At 39.5% G+C, this 19,719-nt stretch overlaps 2 protein-coding genes across 2 annotated transcripts; both read right to left on the bottom strand.

Annotated features, from left to right (window-relative positions):
* Positions 1–2,308: 2,308 nt before the first annotated feature.
* Positions 2,309–7,341, bottom strand: vps51 (VPS51 subunit of GARP complex; the record flags this gene model as incomplete). Its single annotated transcript, XM_083905216.1, has 11 exons — positions 2,309–2,601; positions 2,683–2,770; positions 2,926–3,047; positions 3,127–3,261; positions 3,912–3,995; positions 4,095–4,310; positions 4,416–5,325; positions 5,700–5,919; positions 6,013–6,159; positions 6,242–6,371; positions 7,159–7,341. The coding sequence occupies 11 exons, from the start codon at positions 7,339–7,341 to the stop codon at positions 2,341–2,343; spliced, it is 2,496 nt and encodes an 831-aa protein (XP_083761342.1). The 3' UTR covers positions 2,309–2,340.
* Positions 7,342–8,071: 730 nt separating this feature from the next.
* Positions 8,072–18,091, bottom strand: frmd8 (FERM domain containing 8). Its single transcript, XM_083910104.1, has 11 exons — positions 17,967–18,091; positions 16,912–17,009; positions 16,567–16,734; positions 16,219–16,320; positions 14,803–14,861; positions 14,316–14,482; positions 12,405–12,620; positions 11,773–11,896; positions 11,512–11,661; positions 10,572–10,800; positions 8,072–10,480 (listed from the first exon to the last, which is right to left on the bottom strand). The coding sequence occupies exons 2-11, from the start codon at positions 17,000–17,002 to the stop codon at positions 10,365–10,367; spliced, it is 1,422 nt and encodes a 473-aa protein (XP_083766230.1). The 5' UTR covers positions 17,003–17,009; positions 17,967–18,091; the 3' UTR covers positions 8,072–10,364.
* Between the last annotated feature and the right edge of the window lie 1,628 nt (positions 18,092–19,719).

The raw sequence follows: 19,719 nt of genomic DNA, 5'->3' as shown, positions 1-19,719 counted from the left end.
ACAAAAAAACCCAGTAAGGAGTAATGCCAAAGTAACACAATTTACACTGATGTCCACACGTTATTTGTAAAAGGGAATACTATAACTACATACATGTTATATATATGTAATACAGAAAGACATAGTATGGTGTTCCATAGAACATATCCTGCAATTAACATCTGTAAGACCCTCCTTAAACAGACCATAAATGTCTGCAATGTAACCTCTGACCTCAAGTGAACACAACAAAGAGGTGCAGTGCTGCTTTGAAGCAAAACCCCTGAGGCCTTTGTGCTTTACACTGGAAATTCAACTTAAGTCGCAACTGTTCATTTTCTTCAAGATCCTTTCATCTGTCCATTATTTTCTCTATTAACAAATTAGTAGGTCAATGTTTCCAAAAAGTTTGTTTTATTTTGTCCAGAAACCAAAGATGTTCAGTTTACAAATTAAGTTATCAATTACACATGTATTATAATTTATTATATTATATTATTTAGTTATAGTACTAGATTCATACTTGATTAATAGTGGCCCTAAGCCCCAATGTGTACTAATGCCAGTAAGTAATATTGTACATAACAGCCAAAATGCTATGCTTTTTACACGCTATACTATCTCATACAAACACACAAAGTAGTTACAATATGTACTGTATATTCAAAACAATAACTTTAAAATGTGTTTTATTCAACCAGCTCCGTTAAATGCGTAATTTAATGCATGTATACCTGTATTTTAATAGCAATTAGGGAACGGTTATGTCTAAAATGGCGGTAATGTGTGAATTCTAGTATCATGTAACTGCGACTTCTGTCAAAACACATAGAGACAAAGTTCAGCTGTCCATGCAGGGACCTTCACCTTTACCTGCGACGTGTCAACGCGGAAAAAAAACAAAGGCTTTAAAGAAGAATATGGCGAATATAAAAAGTTCAGTGCTGTTTAAGGAGTAACACAGTAACTGTAGAGTCTTACCGGCGTCGGACGAGAAGGTGCAGAAAACACGGTGGCTTTTAATTTAAGTCCGGAGCATCCATGTATCCATCAGTCTGCAGATGGACACGCCCCGAAATGCATGTTCAGGAGCAGGACAGCGTCTTTCAGCCAATCAAATCTCACCAAGACCATCAGAAGAGGGTGGGGCTAAGCGAGTTTAGCCAATCAGATGAGGTACTCAGGTGGCGACAGTATGTTGTGTGCCTCATTGCGGAAGGGCAGGAAGAGGTTGAGAAACACTTGAATTCTCTCACATTTACATGCAATTACTGTGTTTCTAATCGCAAAGGTCTAACAAAATACTTGAATCTCACACACATGGACCTTTTTTGTGGACACATTTATTATTTTAACACGTTGATTTGTGTAAGACATAGACAGAAAAGAATCTGGATAAAGCTGCTGGACATATTTTAGTGTTGGACAAAAACAGTATATAATCAGATTACATTCACACTGCAGATTACTCAGCGAAAGTTGCTACAGATGATTAATTAATAAATTAAATTACAGACTTTTCAATAATTGGCATGGACAGTATTTCCTTCAGTAGCATATTTCCCCTATAGCTATAATATAGCTTCCCCTATATTGTATGATTTGCAAATAAAGTACAAGAGGAATGGGCTGCTATTTGTCCTACATATGCCATTAATTTGATCCACATTTCAGTATTTTCTACACACCTTGTAAACAAGAGAGTATCATAAAGGTACACAGAGGCCCATCACATTTTATTGAAGCCTGTAATAACTGAGGTTTTCTGGATTTGTGCCATGATTATTGTACAGTTTAAGAGCATGAGTGCACACCTACACACTTACAATATGATTTAGACTTGGTCAACAGATTCTCAAACAACTATTTTAGTTAATCTGATCAACATAATTGTCACATTATAATCTATAGTAATTTTTGTTTTTAAATGCCCTGATAGCCATTAATAAATAAAGTTGTCAATAATCTTGTGAATGTAACCCTCACAATACTGTAATAAACATGCACAATCATTTGGTTTGGACAGAAAAGACTGATTGATTAGTGTACCTGACACAAACCAACCTGCCTGCCTGTCCAGTTTATGATGATGTGTAGTGTTTTCATACAGATTGAGACATTGATGTAGTCTGTATCAACAAATCGGTCCTCACAAATTGTGTTCTGCGTGTTTTGCCTTTGACATTCGATAAGAAAGCTCCTCCAAATCCTACTTTTTCTTCTTTCTCCCAAGGCATCTTTATTTATTTGTGGCTATCCAGATGTTAAGGGGGATTGCAATAAATAACAGTATGTTAGTGTGTTTTTCGTGAACACATTTCAGAGTTAAGCTTTAACCATTTAAATTGGTTTTCTTGACATTTAACCTCGTTCACAGATCACTTCGATGACGCTCTGCTCCATCGGAGCAGGATCCAGGCAGCGGTGAGCGGAGCTGCCGACAATCTCGTCCAGAAGGAAGTGTACCAGGTTCTCGTCGGAGACAAAGCGCCACAGGTACATCTGCAGGTAGTGGCAGTCCACCTGGATCTGCTGAAGACCATAGCGACCAAAGGTGCGCAGGCGGACACACTCCAGGAAGGTCTTTAAACTGATTTTTATGATTCCTGTCATCACAGACACCTGGGACAACGGAGAGCCGAGATTTATTTTGTTTTAATGACTAAATTAAGATTCAACACCACAGGACAGATGCACACTCACCTTGTTGAACTCCACTGAACTGAAAATGTCGATCCTCTCAGAAAACAGCTTGTGAATATTGCTAAGTAGATTGGTATCCATGGGAGCACTGCAGGCAGACAAAGGTCAAATCACTGAAATCGACTTATCAGCCAAACCATGGTAATACAAATTGGCCATGTGTCTGCTTGTATGCTTTTCATACACATTTTTTACAGCAGAATCATTACATTCAACACACCATTCTGTTTATTGATTATATACCTTGGGGTGTAGCTGGCAGCATAGCGTGCTTGCTGCCTAGAGCTGCTATAGACAGAGAATGTCCTTTTGCTGGAGTCACTGCTGTGTGCTTTCCTCACACCTTCTTCATACAAAAGCCCGACCTACAGAAGAGCACACGATGATCACTAAACAGGCAGTGACTGGACTGGAAGACTTGTTGCGATTAATTCAAAGTTTCACCTGCACATCAATCGAGGTGGTGTCCTCGACTACTCTCTTCATCACAGCACGGACATTCCGTGGCTCGATGGTGTTCACCCAGTCTCGTGTTTCCACACTCTTTCTCAGCATCTGGGAGATGATCAGACCCTGAACCTGCACAAACGACATACAACGTTTACAAGAGAGGAAGGAAGCGCTGCATGACTCCACAAGACCTTCTAGATATTGATACAACATTATTATATTGCAGTTTTAGGGTAAATCTTCACTTTTTGACACGTGGTGGGAAATGCTGGTCATTTAATGTTCTCTGAGGGACGAGTACCAGGCTACACGTATCACAAAATGTCTCCTATGTTCACTCATTTTCTACCACTTTCTCCCCCATATGAGGGTCATGAGGAGCTGACGCCAATCCCAGCTGACAAAAGGCAAAGGCAGATGCCCTGGACAGGTCACCAGTCCGTCATAGGGCCAACATACAAAGACGACCAACCATTCACTCTCACATTCACACAACGGTCGGTTTAAAATGTCTGATTAACCTAATCTGGTTTTGGACTGTGGGAGGAATACAGAGTACCTGGAGAAATTTGTCAGACCTGATGAAAACATAACATTAATATTAATAATATTAATTGATTTTTCTCCACTGTTTGGACATTTTGGATTTTGTTTTGGAATAAAATTTACATATTTCTGGAAAGAGGTTATATGCAGTATGCAAGTATTTTCCATCACTTATATCTATATTTTCCCATAGGAAGATAAGTAACTCAGTGAATTATGCAGTGAATTCTTACCTTGACATAATGGTTCAGAAGTTTCTGTGCCGCCTCCCTGGCTTCAGCACATAAAGTTGTGACCGGCGTTACAGGACTGTGGTGCTGAGAAAGTATAAAATGAGGAATATCTGTGAGGTTGTTTTTGAGGATTTATTTCTAAGAAAAAAATTATTTTACAACACAAAGCGACACGTCATTCACCTGCACAAGGAACTGTTCATCTGTGAGAGTGAGTATGTAGGAGATGGTCGAGGTTTCATAGTCCAAGCAGAGGCGAGACAGCAGTAACAGGAGGGCTGGAGGAGTCGAGCCGCCTTTGTCTCCTGCGCTCTCGCAGAACTGGCGAGAGGACTGACACACAAACTTGATGAAGTTCACCACCAGGCTCTCACGTACACCCTGACTACAGAATTCACCCTGCAAGGAGAAGAAGGAAACAAAACAGAAGATTAAAGTAAAGTACATCATCAGCTACCAACTGTTTTCTTGTGAAAATGCTAATTTATCTGCAAAATTATTCACTTTGAAGTAAGGTTTGTTGGAGAAAGTAATGTCTTTTGCCGTAAAGAGATGCACCGAAGCCAGCACTGACTTGATCTGGTTGAGAATCGAGGCCGACAGGGACGACAGTAGCTCTGGCAGGCTGTTCGGTGCATCTCTACCAGAGGCCGGCCCGCCGTGATGTGCTCCGCCTCCAGTCACTGAGGCACCAGCGAGGCGCGGTGTCGCCAGAGCCTGCCTCACGTCTGTCAAACTGTCCATGTAGAAGCTCTGCAGCGCGGAGAGGTACTGCTTCACTCGCTCCGTTGCTGCACGTACCACAATCTCCGTCCCTCTGTTTGGCACGGCAGAGCCTGGCAGCAGTTTGGCGACAGCCTGAAGTCGGCGGTGGAAGCGGTCGAGTGCGCGGACCAAGAGGGAGTTATCTCCGACTCCTTTCTCCTCTTGTATCCTCCGCTCCACAAGTGAGAAGTACCGAGCTGCCAGGTCATCCACAAAGGCTTGCAGCTTGCCATTTGCCATCTGTGGGATATTTTTGGATGCCAGCTCTCCCGTCTGAGCATGGTTAATAAAAAGCTCCTGATAGGATGTAATTACTAAACATAAGCTGCTGACAAATTCATTGCAGCCTCTGTCGATGAATTCCAAGATGTCAGTGTTTGAGGTGGGAGAGGGTAGAGCACTTGTTCTCGGTGAGTTATGAGTCGGAGATGTAGCACCTGCGGTCGATGACAACCTGTGTGCAGGAGCATCCTTCACTGCTGGGACAGAAGGGTACTGTCTTATCTCTGCTTCCAGGCCCTGAAGGTCCGACTCCAGTCGAGATCGTGCGTGGCTCAGGAATTTATCGCAGAGCTCCTCCGCTGGCTCATCCAGCTGTAACAGCAGCTCCACGCACTGTGATAAATCTTTAGCACTCGTTCCACCGTCCCTACGAGCACAACACAGAAGGGCACACAGAGTTGATGTAGACAGAACATAGAAAGGAAGGAAAAGAAAGACATAAATGTAGTGTAAAAAGTACTTTGAAAAAGCAAGTATAGCATTTCTTTATGAGAAAAAAATCTGCACGCTGTAAGGCAGAATAATAAATAACAGCTTTAGCTTGTGAATGAAACCCACCATCTTGCATCGCCATGCGACTATGAAAAAGTAGGCTCATATAAAGATACTTATAAGCGCTCAATGCGATTTTTTTGTTAAATCCCTCAAATTAAAGCGTTCACATTTTAATCACTTCTTGATTGTTTGATTTCCAATTGTCCAAATATACATCAACCGAACTGTAGATGCAAAGCTTCCCACCTGAACTTCTGTCGAAGCTCCTGTGCCAGCTTGTCCATGATGGCGTGACAGTCATCCTGTATTCCCTTGAAGGAGGGCAGGTGGCTGTACTGCTGCAGCACGCAGCGGGCACGGCGGTGGGAACTCACTGCCTGAGCGTAGGCCTGCAGCTCCAGACACTTATTCAACCTCGCTGGCAGTTCAAACAAAAACTGCAGCTTCCTCAACAGAGTGTGAACACCTGGAGTGAAGCCAAGTCGATTAAATTCAATTAGAAGTGACTTTCATGAAGCCGCTCTCACCGTGTTTGACTCCAAAAGATTATAAGTCTCACCTGAGAGTTTTGTGATCTGTGCATGCTGATCTTGAAGAGTACCGCTGATAGAAGCACTAAACTCTGTGATTGCTGCCATGTTAGCAGACAGGCAGTCCATTTCATCCTCCATCTTTTTGAAGTCATTCTTCATCTTCCTTATAGTGTCTGGAATCAAGAAAGGACTGCTTGGTTAACCGAACGTTCACGATATAACAGAACTTGGACAGTAGGCGAGGCGTTATCTCACCTGTGGCTGAGATGAACTTGTTGTAGTTCTCGTACACTAGTGTCTGCATATCACTGTCCAGAGAGCGAATCTGCTTCACCATGAGGGTCTCCTGGTCCATCAGCTCTGCCAGAGAGCACTCTCTTCTTAGCTGCGTTTGAACAGAAGACGAGTAACGTCATGTCACACAGAGGAGATGTGGAACTAAATGCAAACTGTTATTTATGTGACAGGTTCCAAGCAGCATCAAATGATCAGACCCTGTAAGTTAAACTGATTACATTAACATTTCACTTAAATCTTTGTCGATTCCTTCATATGTAAAATCTGAAATCTCAAAAAGAGCATCATTTCAGGCAGGTATTGTATAGTATATTAATAATATTAATAGGTTTGTGCTCCTTTTGGAAACATCTGTCCATATTCCCTTTTTTGATGAGCATTTAACTGCATTTCTATTTGTGAATGTGTTTGTTTATTTATATTTTATAGTGATTTCCATTATCAATGATCTTTATTCACCCTTTTACGTGTGAGTTGAATGTGTCTGTTATACGTACTTGATATTTTTAGAAAAAGCAATTTGAGTAACATCGTAAGAAAAGTAATGTTAGATTATTTGATCTTGGTTGGTCTAATGTAGATGAGTCCATCACAGATATACTGTATGGGTGTATATATTGTATTTGATATGAATACACTATGAACACTATTCATCTATAAATAAAATCCAGTAGTGCCATTCATTTTCTTTCTTTCATTCATTCATTTCAATATCACCCCCTAGCTTTCTTATTACAGTAATGCCATTCACGTGTGTATCTATACAGTAACATGATGATTATGTAGTCATGGGGCTGAAACTTTAGCAGCATCATACTTACAGTGATAGCAACAGCACACAGAGGAGTAAACACGGGTCATGAACGCTCTCTCACCTTATTGAGATAGTGCTCGGGATCAAAATGAGGCCCGTTAATGTCGCAGGGATCCAGGGACTCCGGCTCCTGAGGGTCTTTTCCTTCCTCGTTCAGCCCGTAGTACATCTTCAGTAAGCCGTGCACCTTGCGCCTCCTGCTCGGGTCCCCTGACACCACCTCATCGTCCATATTCGACTCCATCGTTAAGCTAAGAAAACGACGATAAACAGAAGACAGGCGTCCAGCTGGCAGAAAAACACTATCAACCGCTTCCCTAAACACTGCGACGCCTTCCTCAAAACTGACTGGTAACAGTGTAGCTTAGATATTTGCTTATATTTACAGAAATGTTCATAACCAGTACAGAAAAACCGTCATATTTCTGTCCAAAAGCAGAGGAGACAGACTCGAATTCCTTCCCGTTTCCGGGTGTATGTAGCCTAGCCAGTGTTACGTCATCAATGAGCGCGCGCAGCCAACAGAGTCGCTAGTCGATGACGTAACCAACATAGTACTTTTGACCTAGATACAGTTTATATTATTTATTGGTCAAAGACTCAAAAATTGGCAAAAAATATAAAATATATATATAAAATTGTATATATATATACGTATAAGTATGTATGTATATATATATATATATACATACATATTATATACATATGTATATAAAATAAAATATATTGCAATCATTGGACAATACTGTTACATGGGAATATAGTTGAAATGAGATTATAGCCAAGGAACTGAAAATAGTTTGATTCATTTTAATTAAAAAATGAATTACCAATGTTATATAGGTTACATCCCTCCACATTCTATCATTTTTATATTATATTATTACTCCAAAACATTGATCCAAGCCTTGATAAATGTATCCAGTTCAAATAATACTGCAGGTCTGTTAATCTGAACAGGACATGTGGTAAAATATCGATGCAGAATAAAAATCACACAAACAAGTCTTGATTAAAATAAATATGGATTCAGTACACTTCAGGTATAGGTAGTGGACGAGTGAACACACATCCCAACAGATATTCTCTGAGAAACAGGACCACTTTGCATGTTTATTTAAAAAATATTTAAGTTATATGTTAATGAAGAAACCACCATTCACTGTTCAACAGCAGCCCAGTTGTACATCTCCACTTTGCCAGTATAGTCACATCAGCTAAAAGAGGTGAAATGCAATGTCTAGTCATAAGGATGGAAAATACAAATACCAGACTTCCTGGTTTCCAAGCACCAAAACTAGTATAAACAAAAAGGCACTTTATGTTTCTGCAAAGTGACTGCTCGAAAGAACAACAATGCTTTAAATGACCTATTTCTTCATTCTTTCATACAAACACTGACACGTATATGAAAAGTAAAAGTAAAAATAGTCTTTCATAAAAGCTAACAAACAAATACAAAACCATCTGCAGATGTAAAAGATTTAAAAACAGTGTATTAGTATTAATAGTGCAGGATCACATGATGTGTAGTTAAGTCGGAATGCCTATTCTATAATGTGACATGCATAGTGTGTACAGAGCAGCTATATATTGTAGTGCTGCAGTTAAGGTACAAACAGTAGCTGATTGAAATGTGTGAACATTCTGCTTTTCATGCTCAGGAGAATCAGGAAGAGTAAGTGATCCACCATATCTGCAACGTATAGTATCTGTTATGGCCAGTGAGTGAGGTGACCCGTGTTCGTTGAATGAACGTCACTGAATCAGGATTGGGGGGTTAAGTTCACAGATACACCTGGAGGGAATCTGACTCTGGCAAGTTAAGGTAGTAAACCATGTTTCAGCACGTAAGACAGGCTTGCTTTGGTGTTCAAAACAGAGTTTAACGTCAAAGTTGAAAGTTATTGTTCAGTTTGTGTGTGCAGTGTGCACCAACCAGTAACTGTCCAGTAAAAAAAACAAAATATCTCAGAATTTACCTCAACATAAGTAAATATTTCTACATGAAATATCGCTACCATGACATTTTAAAAAGTTAACCGAAACTTGACGATTACGTTTGCAGGTTGGATTTCTCTGTATGCATGATAACAGAAAAACAGGAAGGAGTCTCTCTCATGTCAGAGGTTGCACAAGTATGCCTGCATCGGTTTTACTGACCAAGTTAAATGCAGACCTGCATTTCTTTTCTACTTTCATTTTTAGTTAGTTAGTTTTTTCTAACCAACATAAATATTTGGCTCGTTTTTGAGTTTTTTTTTTTAGTTTGTACAAAGAAATAAACCTCCCCAAAGAGCAATACATACAGTAAATACCAATATTGTTCAGCTGTCTTTGGTGAAGCACTTACGCTATATTTAGGATTTATGGATTGCATCAGATTCCACTTTTATTTTCAATGTTTGGATTTTTTACATTTAAGTATATTGGCCAGTATCAGACCAATCCGGGGTAACATATCGGTTCATTAAACATTTTGATATCAAAACGCCTATTTTATCCCATTCACAGTTGCATCTTTACCATTTTATGTACAATCTGAAATACATGTACTTACAAGAAACTTCCACAACACAGCCAATGTGCATCCATACGGACCGTTTATGATCGGTAACACCAAGCGCTTAACGTTTCTACCAGCAGGTTTTTAAAAGTGGTTTCCCCCGTTTCGAGAGAACAAGGCACTGGCAGTTTAGAAAAGCAGAATAGTGGGAACACGCCCTTTTGATCATGCCCTGAAAGTGTCTGTCATGATGACTTCGAAGAGTTTTGTTATAACTATAAGAGTTCTGAGGAAGTTGTTATATGATATAAGGGATATTGTATATTTGAAGAAAAAGAGGTAATGTAATGGTTCAACTCATTTGAGGTTAACATTTTTTTGTGTCATATTGGTAAAAAGTACTGCGGAAAGGTTTGAAAAGGTCATACAGTCATCATCTGAGGAGTTCTCTAAAGCTCGTCTCAGACTTATGAAGGAAGCAGGTCAATCGAACGGCGCTCAGAGGACGTTTTCTTTCAGTTTATCAGTTTGAAATTGGAAGCATAGCTGTTAACAGATCATTTTTGCTTTTCACATTGCCGCACTCTCCTAATATACAAAACTTCAAAAGATAAATATCGTCTCGAACACACTTCGATCCCTCACTTGGTCCTCTGCATGTTCATATATTATCACTTAAATGTGTCAAGTCTTTTGTTTAAATCTCAGTGTAAAAATGTTCACGTTTGGTCTTAAGAGAGGAACGGGGCAGAAGGGCGAGCTTAACCCTGCTCCAGACTCTCCGTCACTTGCACGGCCGAGTATGTAGGTGCTGCGGACGCCTGTCGGGTGAAGAAGGACGCGGCTCTTTTCGGTTTCAAGCGTTTGATTTCTTTCCCTGAAAGACAAGCATGGACAGATGTTAAAAAATGTCTCCAACTGACCCATTCACAGGGATATTATGATCGATTATGTTACATTAGCCTCACCATTGTCCACATAGCTGATGGTGTTCAGCGTATGGACCCGGCTGCACACAACACTGTTTTGCCTGTGCAGCATCCCACGTCTCCTTCCACGCCCGTTCTTTCTGCCGCCATCTTGTCCGGTAGGCTGCTGTGAAGGACTCGCGTCACCGTCCGCTTCAGCCGCAGCTCCTCCCTCAGACGTAGACTTCAGCTCGACACAGAACTCAATGAAGCCGCTCATGAGCTCTGCCTGAGTGTGGGGGGGACACACACAAATCAATAAGTTCGTTTGGTTTCATACTTTGAATGTGTGGTGCGTGCCGTTTGTGTGTGTTTTGGATAATTACTGCACAGCACTTTGGTCAACTGTGTGGTTTTAACTGTGCGAAATAAACTGGTTTGGAGTGGATTGGATCATTAGAGGGAGAGGTAATAAACAGCTGTACTTTGCTTTTGATGGTCCATTAGTGATGAAAGGTCATACACCAGCCTGTGATTAGGACATGATGTGATTATATATGGCATTTTCTATCTGTTAAATAACATCGCTTCACCATCTGTTGACTCTGTCTTTTTTTCCCCAGCCATTACTGAGCCAGGTTGACATACGTTTCAAACAAATGAGTATGAGTGTGATGCTCCTCTCAGAAGAATATAATAACAGTGGCTGCACCTGATCTTATAGCTGTGGAAAAACATCAGACGGAGGATGCTCTCTAGGGATGGCTGCATATAGTCTCTGCTTGCAGAAGTGAGACACGCATAAAAGGGCTGCATCAGTCAGCCTCTGATCTTAAACTGGTGCTCAAATTACAGCAAACAAAAGGTGAAGGTGGAAAAAAAAGCCAATCACTACAACACAAGTTGTCTAAAATAAAATCTGGGGGGGGGTTTAAGTCTACCACAGATGTGTAAATAAACATCACATTGAAATAATGTAATTTTACAACCTTTTTCTTACTTGTTTCGAGTAAATCTTAAGCAACTTGTTGACCGGAGTACCATCTTCCTCTCCATCAAACTCCAGCCACAGAATGTGCGAGTCGCCCTCCTCTTCAGGATAACTGTGGTCCCACGAGAGCTCACTGAAACGTAGGCCGAGCAGCACGTGCTGAAAAAAAAAACCATGTACAATGTTGAGAAATCAGCACAAGAGGCATTGCAGATAAGGATTATCCAACTATGCTGACAGCTGTCGACCACAAAAACTCCAGAGGCTCACCTTTTCTTTGACATCCATTACATAAACTCCCTCTAGGCAAATCCCGACATTGACAGATTTGCGCCTTCCCCTTTGGAGGATCCCCTGCACTGGTTTGTCAATCTCCCCGACAAAGAAACCGCACCTGTTTGTGCAGAGTGAAACATGAACATGATGGGAATGAATGGCTGCTACTTGAAGATAAGATAAAGTTATCTTCGCCTCTGTTCAGATCCAATATTGACATCCATCTGACCGATCTGATGATGTTACAGCAGCGCAAGTTGAGTAATAATTTATTAATCTCTGGATTATTTTTCGATTAATCGCTTGACTAAACTAAAATTACTCTGTTTTAATAATTTCTTTGGTATATGGAGCAAAGAAATGAGAATACTGTCTTCACCGACAGGTGACATCTATTTCCTGCAAAGTAATGACATCACTGTATTTAAATAAAAAGCAATGGAAGCCAGAACTGTGGTTACAGGAGACAAAGCCAGGATGCAATTTAACGCCAGATGTCCTAGTTGCATGAATTTGGCTCGCTGAGGACTGAAGTTAATACCAGGTCTGAACAGGGAACTTTCATATTTTTGTACTCATTTGCTTTTTTAAACGAAGCATAAATGCCTCATTACACAAATGCGTACCCATAATAAGGCAGAGAGTGACATGTGTTGAGGTACTGGTGTAGGAGTTGTGTGGGCTCAGCGGGGCTTCCAGCAGATGTGCCGATCTTTCTGTACTCCGCCAACAGGTTCTGCTCCAGCCCTGCGTGACGACTCGACTTCCCTCTCAGAGTGGAGAGCAATCCTCCACTCCCCATGACGACATGTGCAGGCAAATACGAGGACAGCTTCTTCTCTCTGTGGAAAGCAGAAATTAGACATTTGCTTTACACATGTAACACATCTTAGCTGTATTATATTCAAATTATAATAAATAATAAATTGTCCTCATATGTTCATGTTGTCTTTAGCTATTGTTGCTCTCTCTTCATGACGAACAACCAGATGTTTAAATATACCAGACTCGTGTGTGTGCATTTGCATTCTTCACTTGTAAGATTGCAAATTTCAAATAGCACGAACTCTATTGTTTCCTTCTTCGATGCTTATTTCAGGGTTGTAATTACCAATTATTTCCTCTATTAATATTGTCATGTAAAACTGAATTTAGAAATGGTTTTATTATGTTGCTTTCTTTGTACTAGAAAAGCAAAGAAATTAATTTCAGTTTTGCATTATCCCAGTATGAGCTCTTTATATGCATTCATAAGTGATTTTGAGAGATAAAAACCACAGACACTATTGAAATACTTAAAGCAAACAGATGAGAGTCGTCCTCAAAGGTAAGACAAGTAATACAGAACAAGACTTATTAAAGACAGCAAGTAATAAAATTGTAACATGAGGATGGTTTCAGTTAGAACTAGCTCAAGATTGTGTCTGATGTACATTCCATGGAGCTGCGGGATCTACAGCGTGTTGAGTTTAGAGGAGCAGCTTTAAGATGCATTCAAGAAACCTCCTTAATTCCATCACTTCTGCAAACACACATGAAGTCCACTTTCTAAATGCTTGCTGCCACCGTGTGATAATAGATGCATCATAAATGAAGTAGTCACTGGAGTAGAACTATTTCTTTTTATCAATTCAATAATTATCTCATCAAACAAATAAACAATACTTTGTAGGATTACATTGGTGACCAACTCTCTGTTTCACAATGCTCTTTTTTTTCTATCCTTATCTGTAACCACTGACTGTGAGCAGCCATTAACGTATGTCACAAGTATCTAAAATAAGATCAGTGACGTCACTAATTATACAGTGGGCCTCGTCAAGTGTCTGCTGTGTAATTACCAGCCCCTTGTTCTCAATCAAAAATGTCAAAATCAACATTCATGCACCTGACACAGCAAGCAACTGCAAATTACTGCGACCGCACAATATGATCATAACCAACAAATCCGAAAAGACAGTTGACCCTGGATGTTCATCAATTGTTGTGCTGAAGTACTTGAAAATGTGAAATCAACCATATGACCCTCATGAATGTGTTTGGTTGTGATTACTTTGTCTTGCCCACGCTTCGGCATTATGGATTGGTGGAGCCGGGGGGTCGAACGCCAATCTTCTGATCCTACTAAGCCACAGCCACCCACTTTTGCATGAAAACTGAAGTAGAAAATCAATATGTTCCGGTTTCATAAGCAGATATGAAAAGGTTTACCTCTTGGATGGGTACTTCAGAAAGTTACAATGCTTTTAAAAGCTTGATTCATTGTCTCTGTTATTATATACGTGTGTAAGTCTTCTTCTCTGTGTTTGGTGTAATGTTACAGTGCTGTCAAGTACTACAGCGCTTTGAGTTGTTTCAGGGAGTTCCGTGTGGACGGAGATATTTCCTGAAACAATGCCGTGTTTACAGGGAACTTTTTGAAAACGGCAAAGAAAAATGTGTGCTGTTTCTGTAGTTTGCCCCTCTTGCTTATCGCTCATCTTTTCTCATTGTAAATGTATAAAAAGAATGCAAATTCACCAACATCTCTACCTTACCTTACAGTAGAAGTAAACTGTTGGCTGTCCAGGCCAGTTCCCTCATCCAGAGCAAGAGACAAGGCTCCAAGACTCATCCAGTGCTCGGGATCACAGGGGTAACGACCTGTGAGGATGTTGTTCTTGGCCTCCTCATAGAGAAGTTTCAGCACTACCTCATCATCGATCTGGCCAGGAGTGACAAAGAGACAACAATTAACCAAGCAATAAAGGTTTAGGCCAAATATCTGACTTATAGATTTTGTTTAAATATGTTAAAATGTATTGAATTTACAAACCATGTACACTTATGACATGGCAGGGACTTCAGCCTGCAACCTTTCAGTCATAAGCCATGTTTGCCCCGTATCTGATGGCTTTCAGATAATAACCCCGAATCTTCATTATTTTTAACTTTAAAAGTCAGTAGTTTTATTAAAATCAAACCATTACGTGGTGGAATAAATTGTCTCTATAATTCCGTCATTTATGATTGAAGAATTAGTACCTGCAGCTCTTTAGATTTAGGATAAAACACATTCCGTCTGTATTGGAGAAACGGCTCATCTGAGGAAAAAGCAGCAGAAAATGATGCGTCAGTGTGAGATGATATTTTCATACCATTCTCATCACTCAGAGTGGAGGAGTGAGGGTACACGGAGACATGGAAACACAGACGTGGGGGCTAACATCAACTCTGCTCTGGCTCATATTTCCGACATTGTGGGTGGTAGACTTCACCAGTACTTACTACACAAAAACAACATCAAATCATTATGCATTGTATTTATGACTTTTATTCTTTTTTTTTTCTTAAAAATTTGTGGTTAAGTTATTGCTGCGTCATCAGTTCTTTAACATCAAAGGATGAAAATCACATTGTGAGCGAGTGTGGGTTCATCAACATTGACTGACAAAGTAATGAGGTAATAACACCACAAATTACACTTCACCAAAAGTCCACTGTGTGATAGTTATTTTAGTTTTCCTTCATAATACTACATAATATTACAGTGCTTTCCAAACTTTTTTATGTAGGGACCCACTTTTTAAAAGGGGACAAGCACGACCCATAATATAACATTTCTTACTTTTGTCACTGCCAGTTTTGCCGCATGTAATACTAATTTTGAATTGGTGAATGTTATTTAAAACATAAATAATGTGATAAAAATTCTTCATGATGATTATATTATTATAAATACTATTATTAAACTATGTTGAAGATTGGTCACATGTGTAATAATGCATTCACACATACATCTGATCTGAGATTAATGGCTGCTATCTGTATTCTGCTAATTTCCTCAACTAATCAGCCCATATAGCAGGGTTTCTCACTCCTGGTCCTGGGGAGTTTCCCTGCTCAAACACACCTGATTCAAATGGTCAGCTAGTCAGTAAGCTCTCCTGAAGCCTGATAACGACCCATTTATTTGAATCAGGTGTGTTGGAGCAGTGGCTCCCCAGGACCAGGAGTGAGAAACCCTGCCATATCGTGTCAAAAATGTCTCCAAATGTCCATTGTTTTTTATCTGACAATGAATTTTAGGCAGAAGTAATGGTGCACTTTTCTAATACACCACTTGGTCCACGATACAATGATTCTGTGATAATCAATATATTACAAGACAATCATATAGCAATATATCACAAGCGCAGGATTTCTCTATTTATTTACAACATAAACTCCCTTCTCTTTGGCCAAGTAACGTTCACCCAAGTTTTCCTAACTAATCTGAGCAGTGCCACTGTGAGGAGACATCAAGTAGCGATACCCGGTGAGTGAAACTGGCTGGGAACGTTTACTTTAGAGCGCCTTAATTTGTTAATTAAAATATCGATATTTGCACCGACATATCGATTATTGTATTGCGTGGATGACGATATATCACCAAATCAATATTTGTGACCAAACTCTCACCTTGTGAAATGTCCTCTTCTGAGGCCTCAGTGAAGCGATATAACAGGTCCTGCCACTGCCGACACAGTTTGTATGGTTGATGCCTCACCTTTAACTGCAATTCTGAGGAATACGGGGAAGAGGATTAGCAATTAAAGCTTTGTTTTTATACCACTTCTCATTCCAGGCAAGTGGACAGTGCCATTTTGGCTACTGTATTCATATCATGTAATACTTGACAGTGGCATCATGTCAACAACTATTTATATATATGAACTTTGTCATAACATCAGTGTATACTTATCATCTGACCAGATGAAGAGCTGTAGCATTAATGAGTGTAGAGAGTGTGAGGGAGGAGGCGCTCACCAAGCAGTGGAGAACATAACCAGAAGGCAAAAGTGTCCTGTACAGACTCAGGAATATGAAGAGCGTCACGAACACTGCGTCCCAGCTCCTGCACATTAACACTGCCAAGCCCTTCTATGGTCAAGTGGACTGCGCTTTCTCCAAACAGGTATACGAGTACATCTTGAGCTGTGTGAACAACCACAAGTGGACTTTATTGACAAAAGATAAATATCATAACAAAGGATAAGTAGCCAAGCATCATCGCATTAAAGTTATTTGATTAACACTAAAAAGTACAGAACAGAAAACACAGAAGGGTAGTTTTATTATTGTTGAGTTCCGTAATCATTTACTGCGTCATACCTCGGGAAAGTGTTGCAGACGAAGCAACACTTCCTCTTTGCGAGTGGTCATCCGATAAATCTGGAGGAAAACTGCAGTCATCTCCATCCATCTCTGCACTGAAAGACAATTAGCAAATTTGAATGACACATGAACACAAACAGTATTATTATTATAAATATTTAATACATGACAACAGGCAGTTTTAGCACATTCATGGGCATACATTTACTCTCTGAAAACAAAACAAAAATGTGTAAACTTATCATCAGATGTATTAGTTAGAAATGGAAGATTCTATTATTAAAACATGTAAAATCACTGATTAAAATTGGCCAATCTCTACACAAAACAAAAGCATCTATCTACTACCAACTACTAACTGACTAACCAGGCAGAGTGGCCAAGGTAGATTGATAACAGGATAACAGTGCATGTGTTGTCTTTTTGGCATCCATTTTCTTTAACTGTGCTTCACTCAACAAGTAATCAGTGTAATTTGGCAAAGATGTCACTGTGCACGAGTGCCATCATGCGGTAATAGACTGGAAAATGATCCTGTACAGTCAGAAAAATCCCAGTCGACCAATCCTGACCTCACCCTGTTGAAGTGAACACACTGTTCAGCATTTCACTGTTTCTCATTCCTCTTTATATTTATGATTTTACAGTGACTTTTAGCATATACACGATAGCACCAATGAGAGGTATTACATGTAAAGAAATTGCGACATAAAGGCCCGTGTGCTAGCCTCTCAGTTAGAACTGGTTTGTCTACACATTCTTAAACAATAGCTGGAATATTACATGGAAATAGCTCAACACCACCAAGCCAAAGCGACATTTAGCATAAAGCCTGGGAAGGCGACCATGTTAGCTACAAACGAAGTGACACTGCTACGACACTTTCCGCCATATAAAAACAGTTCAGTCATCCCTTGATAACAGTTTGGTGACCTACCCTTTTGGGTTAGTAAGCTAGCTTTTTTTTTTAGTTTACAGTTAAACTGCCGCATACAGATCCTGTAAAATGGAGAGTGATGGAGCAAAAATGTCGCAGTTGTCCATCCACCTACCCGCCACTTCCCGTAAGCGTCCTCTCCTGTACTCCTTTATCCTGGATACGATCCCAGTAATGTTGTAAACACTGGAGCTAAACACATTAGCTAACGACTGTTATCCCGCTGCTGCTACTTCCCTGTCTTCTTCTTTGGAGTTTCCCGGAAGTTTGCATCCACTATGTTACATTGCTGCCACCTGCAGGCGTAGTCGGCAAACTGTTTTATTGTTTACACTTATTTACATATCATATTAATAGTAAATATAATACAATATAAATAAAATAATACCAATCACATCTTATTAATCATTCTGATATCATTAATAAAATATATATATAATATTTATTGTTTTAATGTGTCTTTTGCATGGCAGGCATTTTGACATTGACGAAAGCATGCCAAAATAGCTGCTGTGCAAGGCACTCATTAATGACCTTATACAGTTTTTATTTGTCTGTTTGTTTATTCATTGTTTTAATATACATACATCAAACTGTCAATGTATTAACTATTATGCATAGAATAGGAGCAATAATCCTCTGGCTGTAAATGCATTGAAACATAATTAATACAATTCATTAAATCAACACAATTTAATAGTTTTGCCAAAATGCTCTCTGTGTGTTTTGTAAAGCAAATGAACCAAACCAATTGGAAATCAAATTTGTCTTTATTTTTTACAACACATCCAATCACAAACATGAGTTTGCTTCTGCCACACATAAACCATGTTATCTAATTAGAGCAAATACAAAAAAAATATCCATCAATTAATAAAACAAAAAAAAGTAGTACAATACTTTTCAGAAACTATTGCAAGATTCTGCCTTAATGTAGGTCCGGTATTGTGTTATTTGTGAAGTATTCAGGGGAATATAGTGGTTTATAGCTGCCACCATATGAATATAACACATAATACACCAATAGTAACCTCTAAAGCTTTTTTTTTTTTTACAATAACAATTAATTGGAAGCCTTTATTATTAATAAATGTGAGTCTAACCCCACATTTGTGATTCTGTTCAGCCCAAGAAAGTCACAGCACCACAGCCCTGTTTTCAAAAGGACATTTTAATTAAGATTTTCACATGGGTAGCCATTACAAATAGATTCACAGGATGAGCTCTCCTGAGTCCTGATGAACGGGGATCAATTATGCACTTGTTGTTTGTGTAAATTCACCATAGAAAAAGGTTTTTGTAAGCAGACTATAAAACAACGTCAGTACCTGAATCTTAGATCCATCTGACGCAGGTGTCTAACTGCAAGGGCAGCAGGCTGAGTATTAACAAATTGGATTAGCAGCCTTAACGAAGGTGAGTGATCAGAACAGAGGACACACTTAATGGCTTTCATCGCATTATCGACACAGATGAATCAATCCTCTTAATCCTATTCCTCTCGCTGGCAAGCAGAAGAGAAGCAGGGAGAAAGTAGCATCATGGGGGATCTATTATTATGAAGTGTGTATGCATTATAATGTCTGCATGTAGTGTTTTTACCTGAGCAAATGAAGGAGGAATTGACTCCACTCCATTAGGCAATCTTCAATCTTTATTTATATTATTTCATAATCCTGTTGCAGAGCAGAGCATTGTGCATCATGGCTCTCTACGGCGTATTTGTGCAACAAATACAACAATATATAATGTAAAAATAATAAAAGAATAAATGAATGGGTGGTGTGTCATGTATCTTACAAACAGCAGAAATGGGTTTACATGAGCTAATGTATCTTTATTATACACTATTATACACATTATACAGA

Source organism: Microchirus variegatus, assembly GCF_963457635.1.
Source record: "Microchirus variegatus genome assembly, chromosome: 2".
NCBI lineage: Eukaryota > Metazoa > Chordata > Actinopteri > Pleuronectiformes > Soleidae > Microchirus > Microchirus variegatus.
Note: the sequence above shows the minus strand (reverse complement) of the source record. Positions and strands in the feature narration are given on the sequence as shown.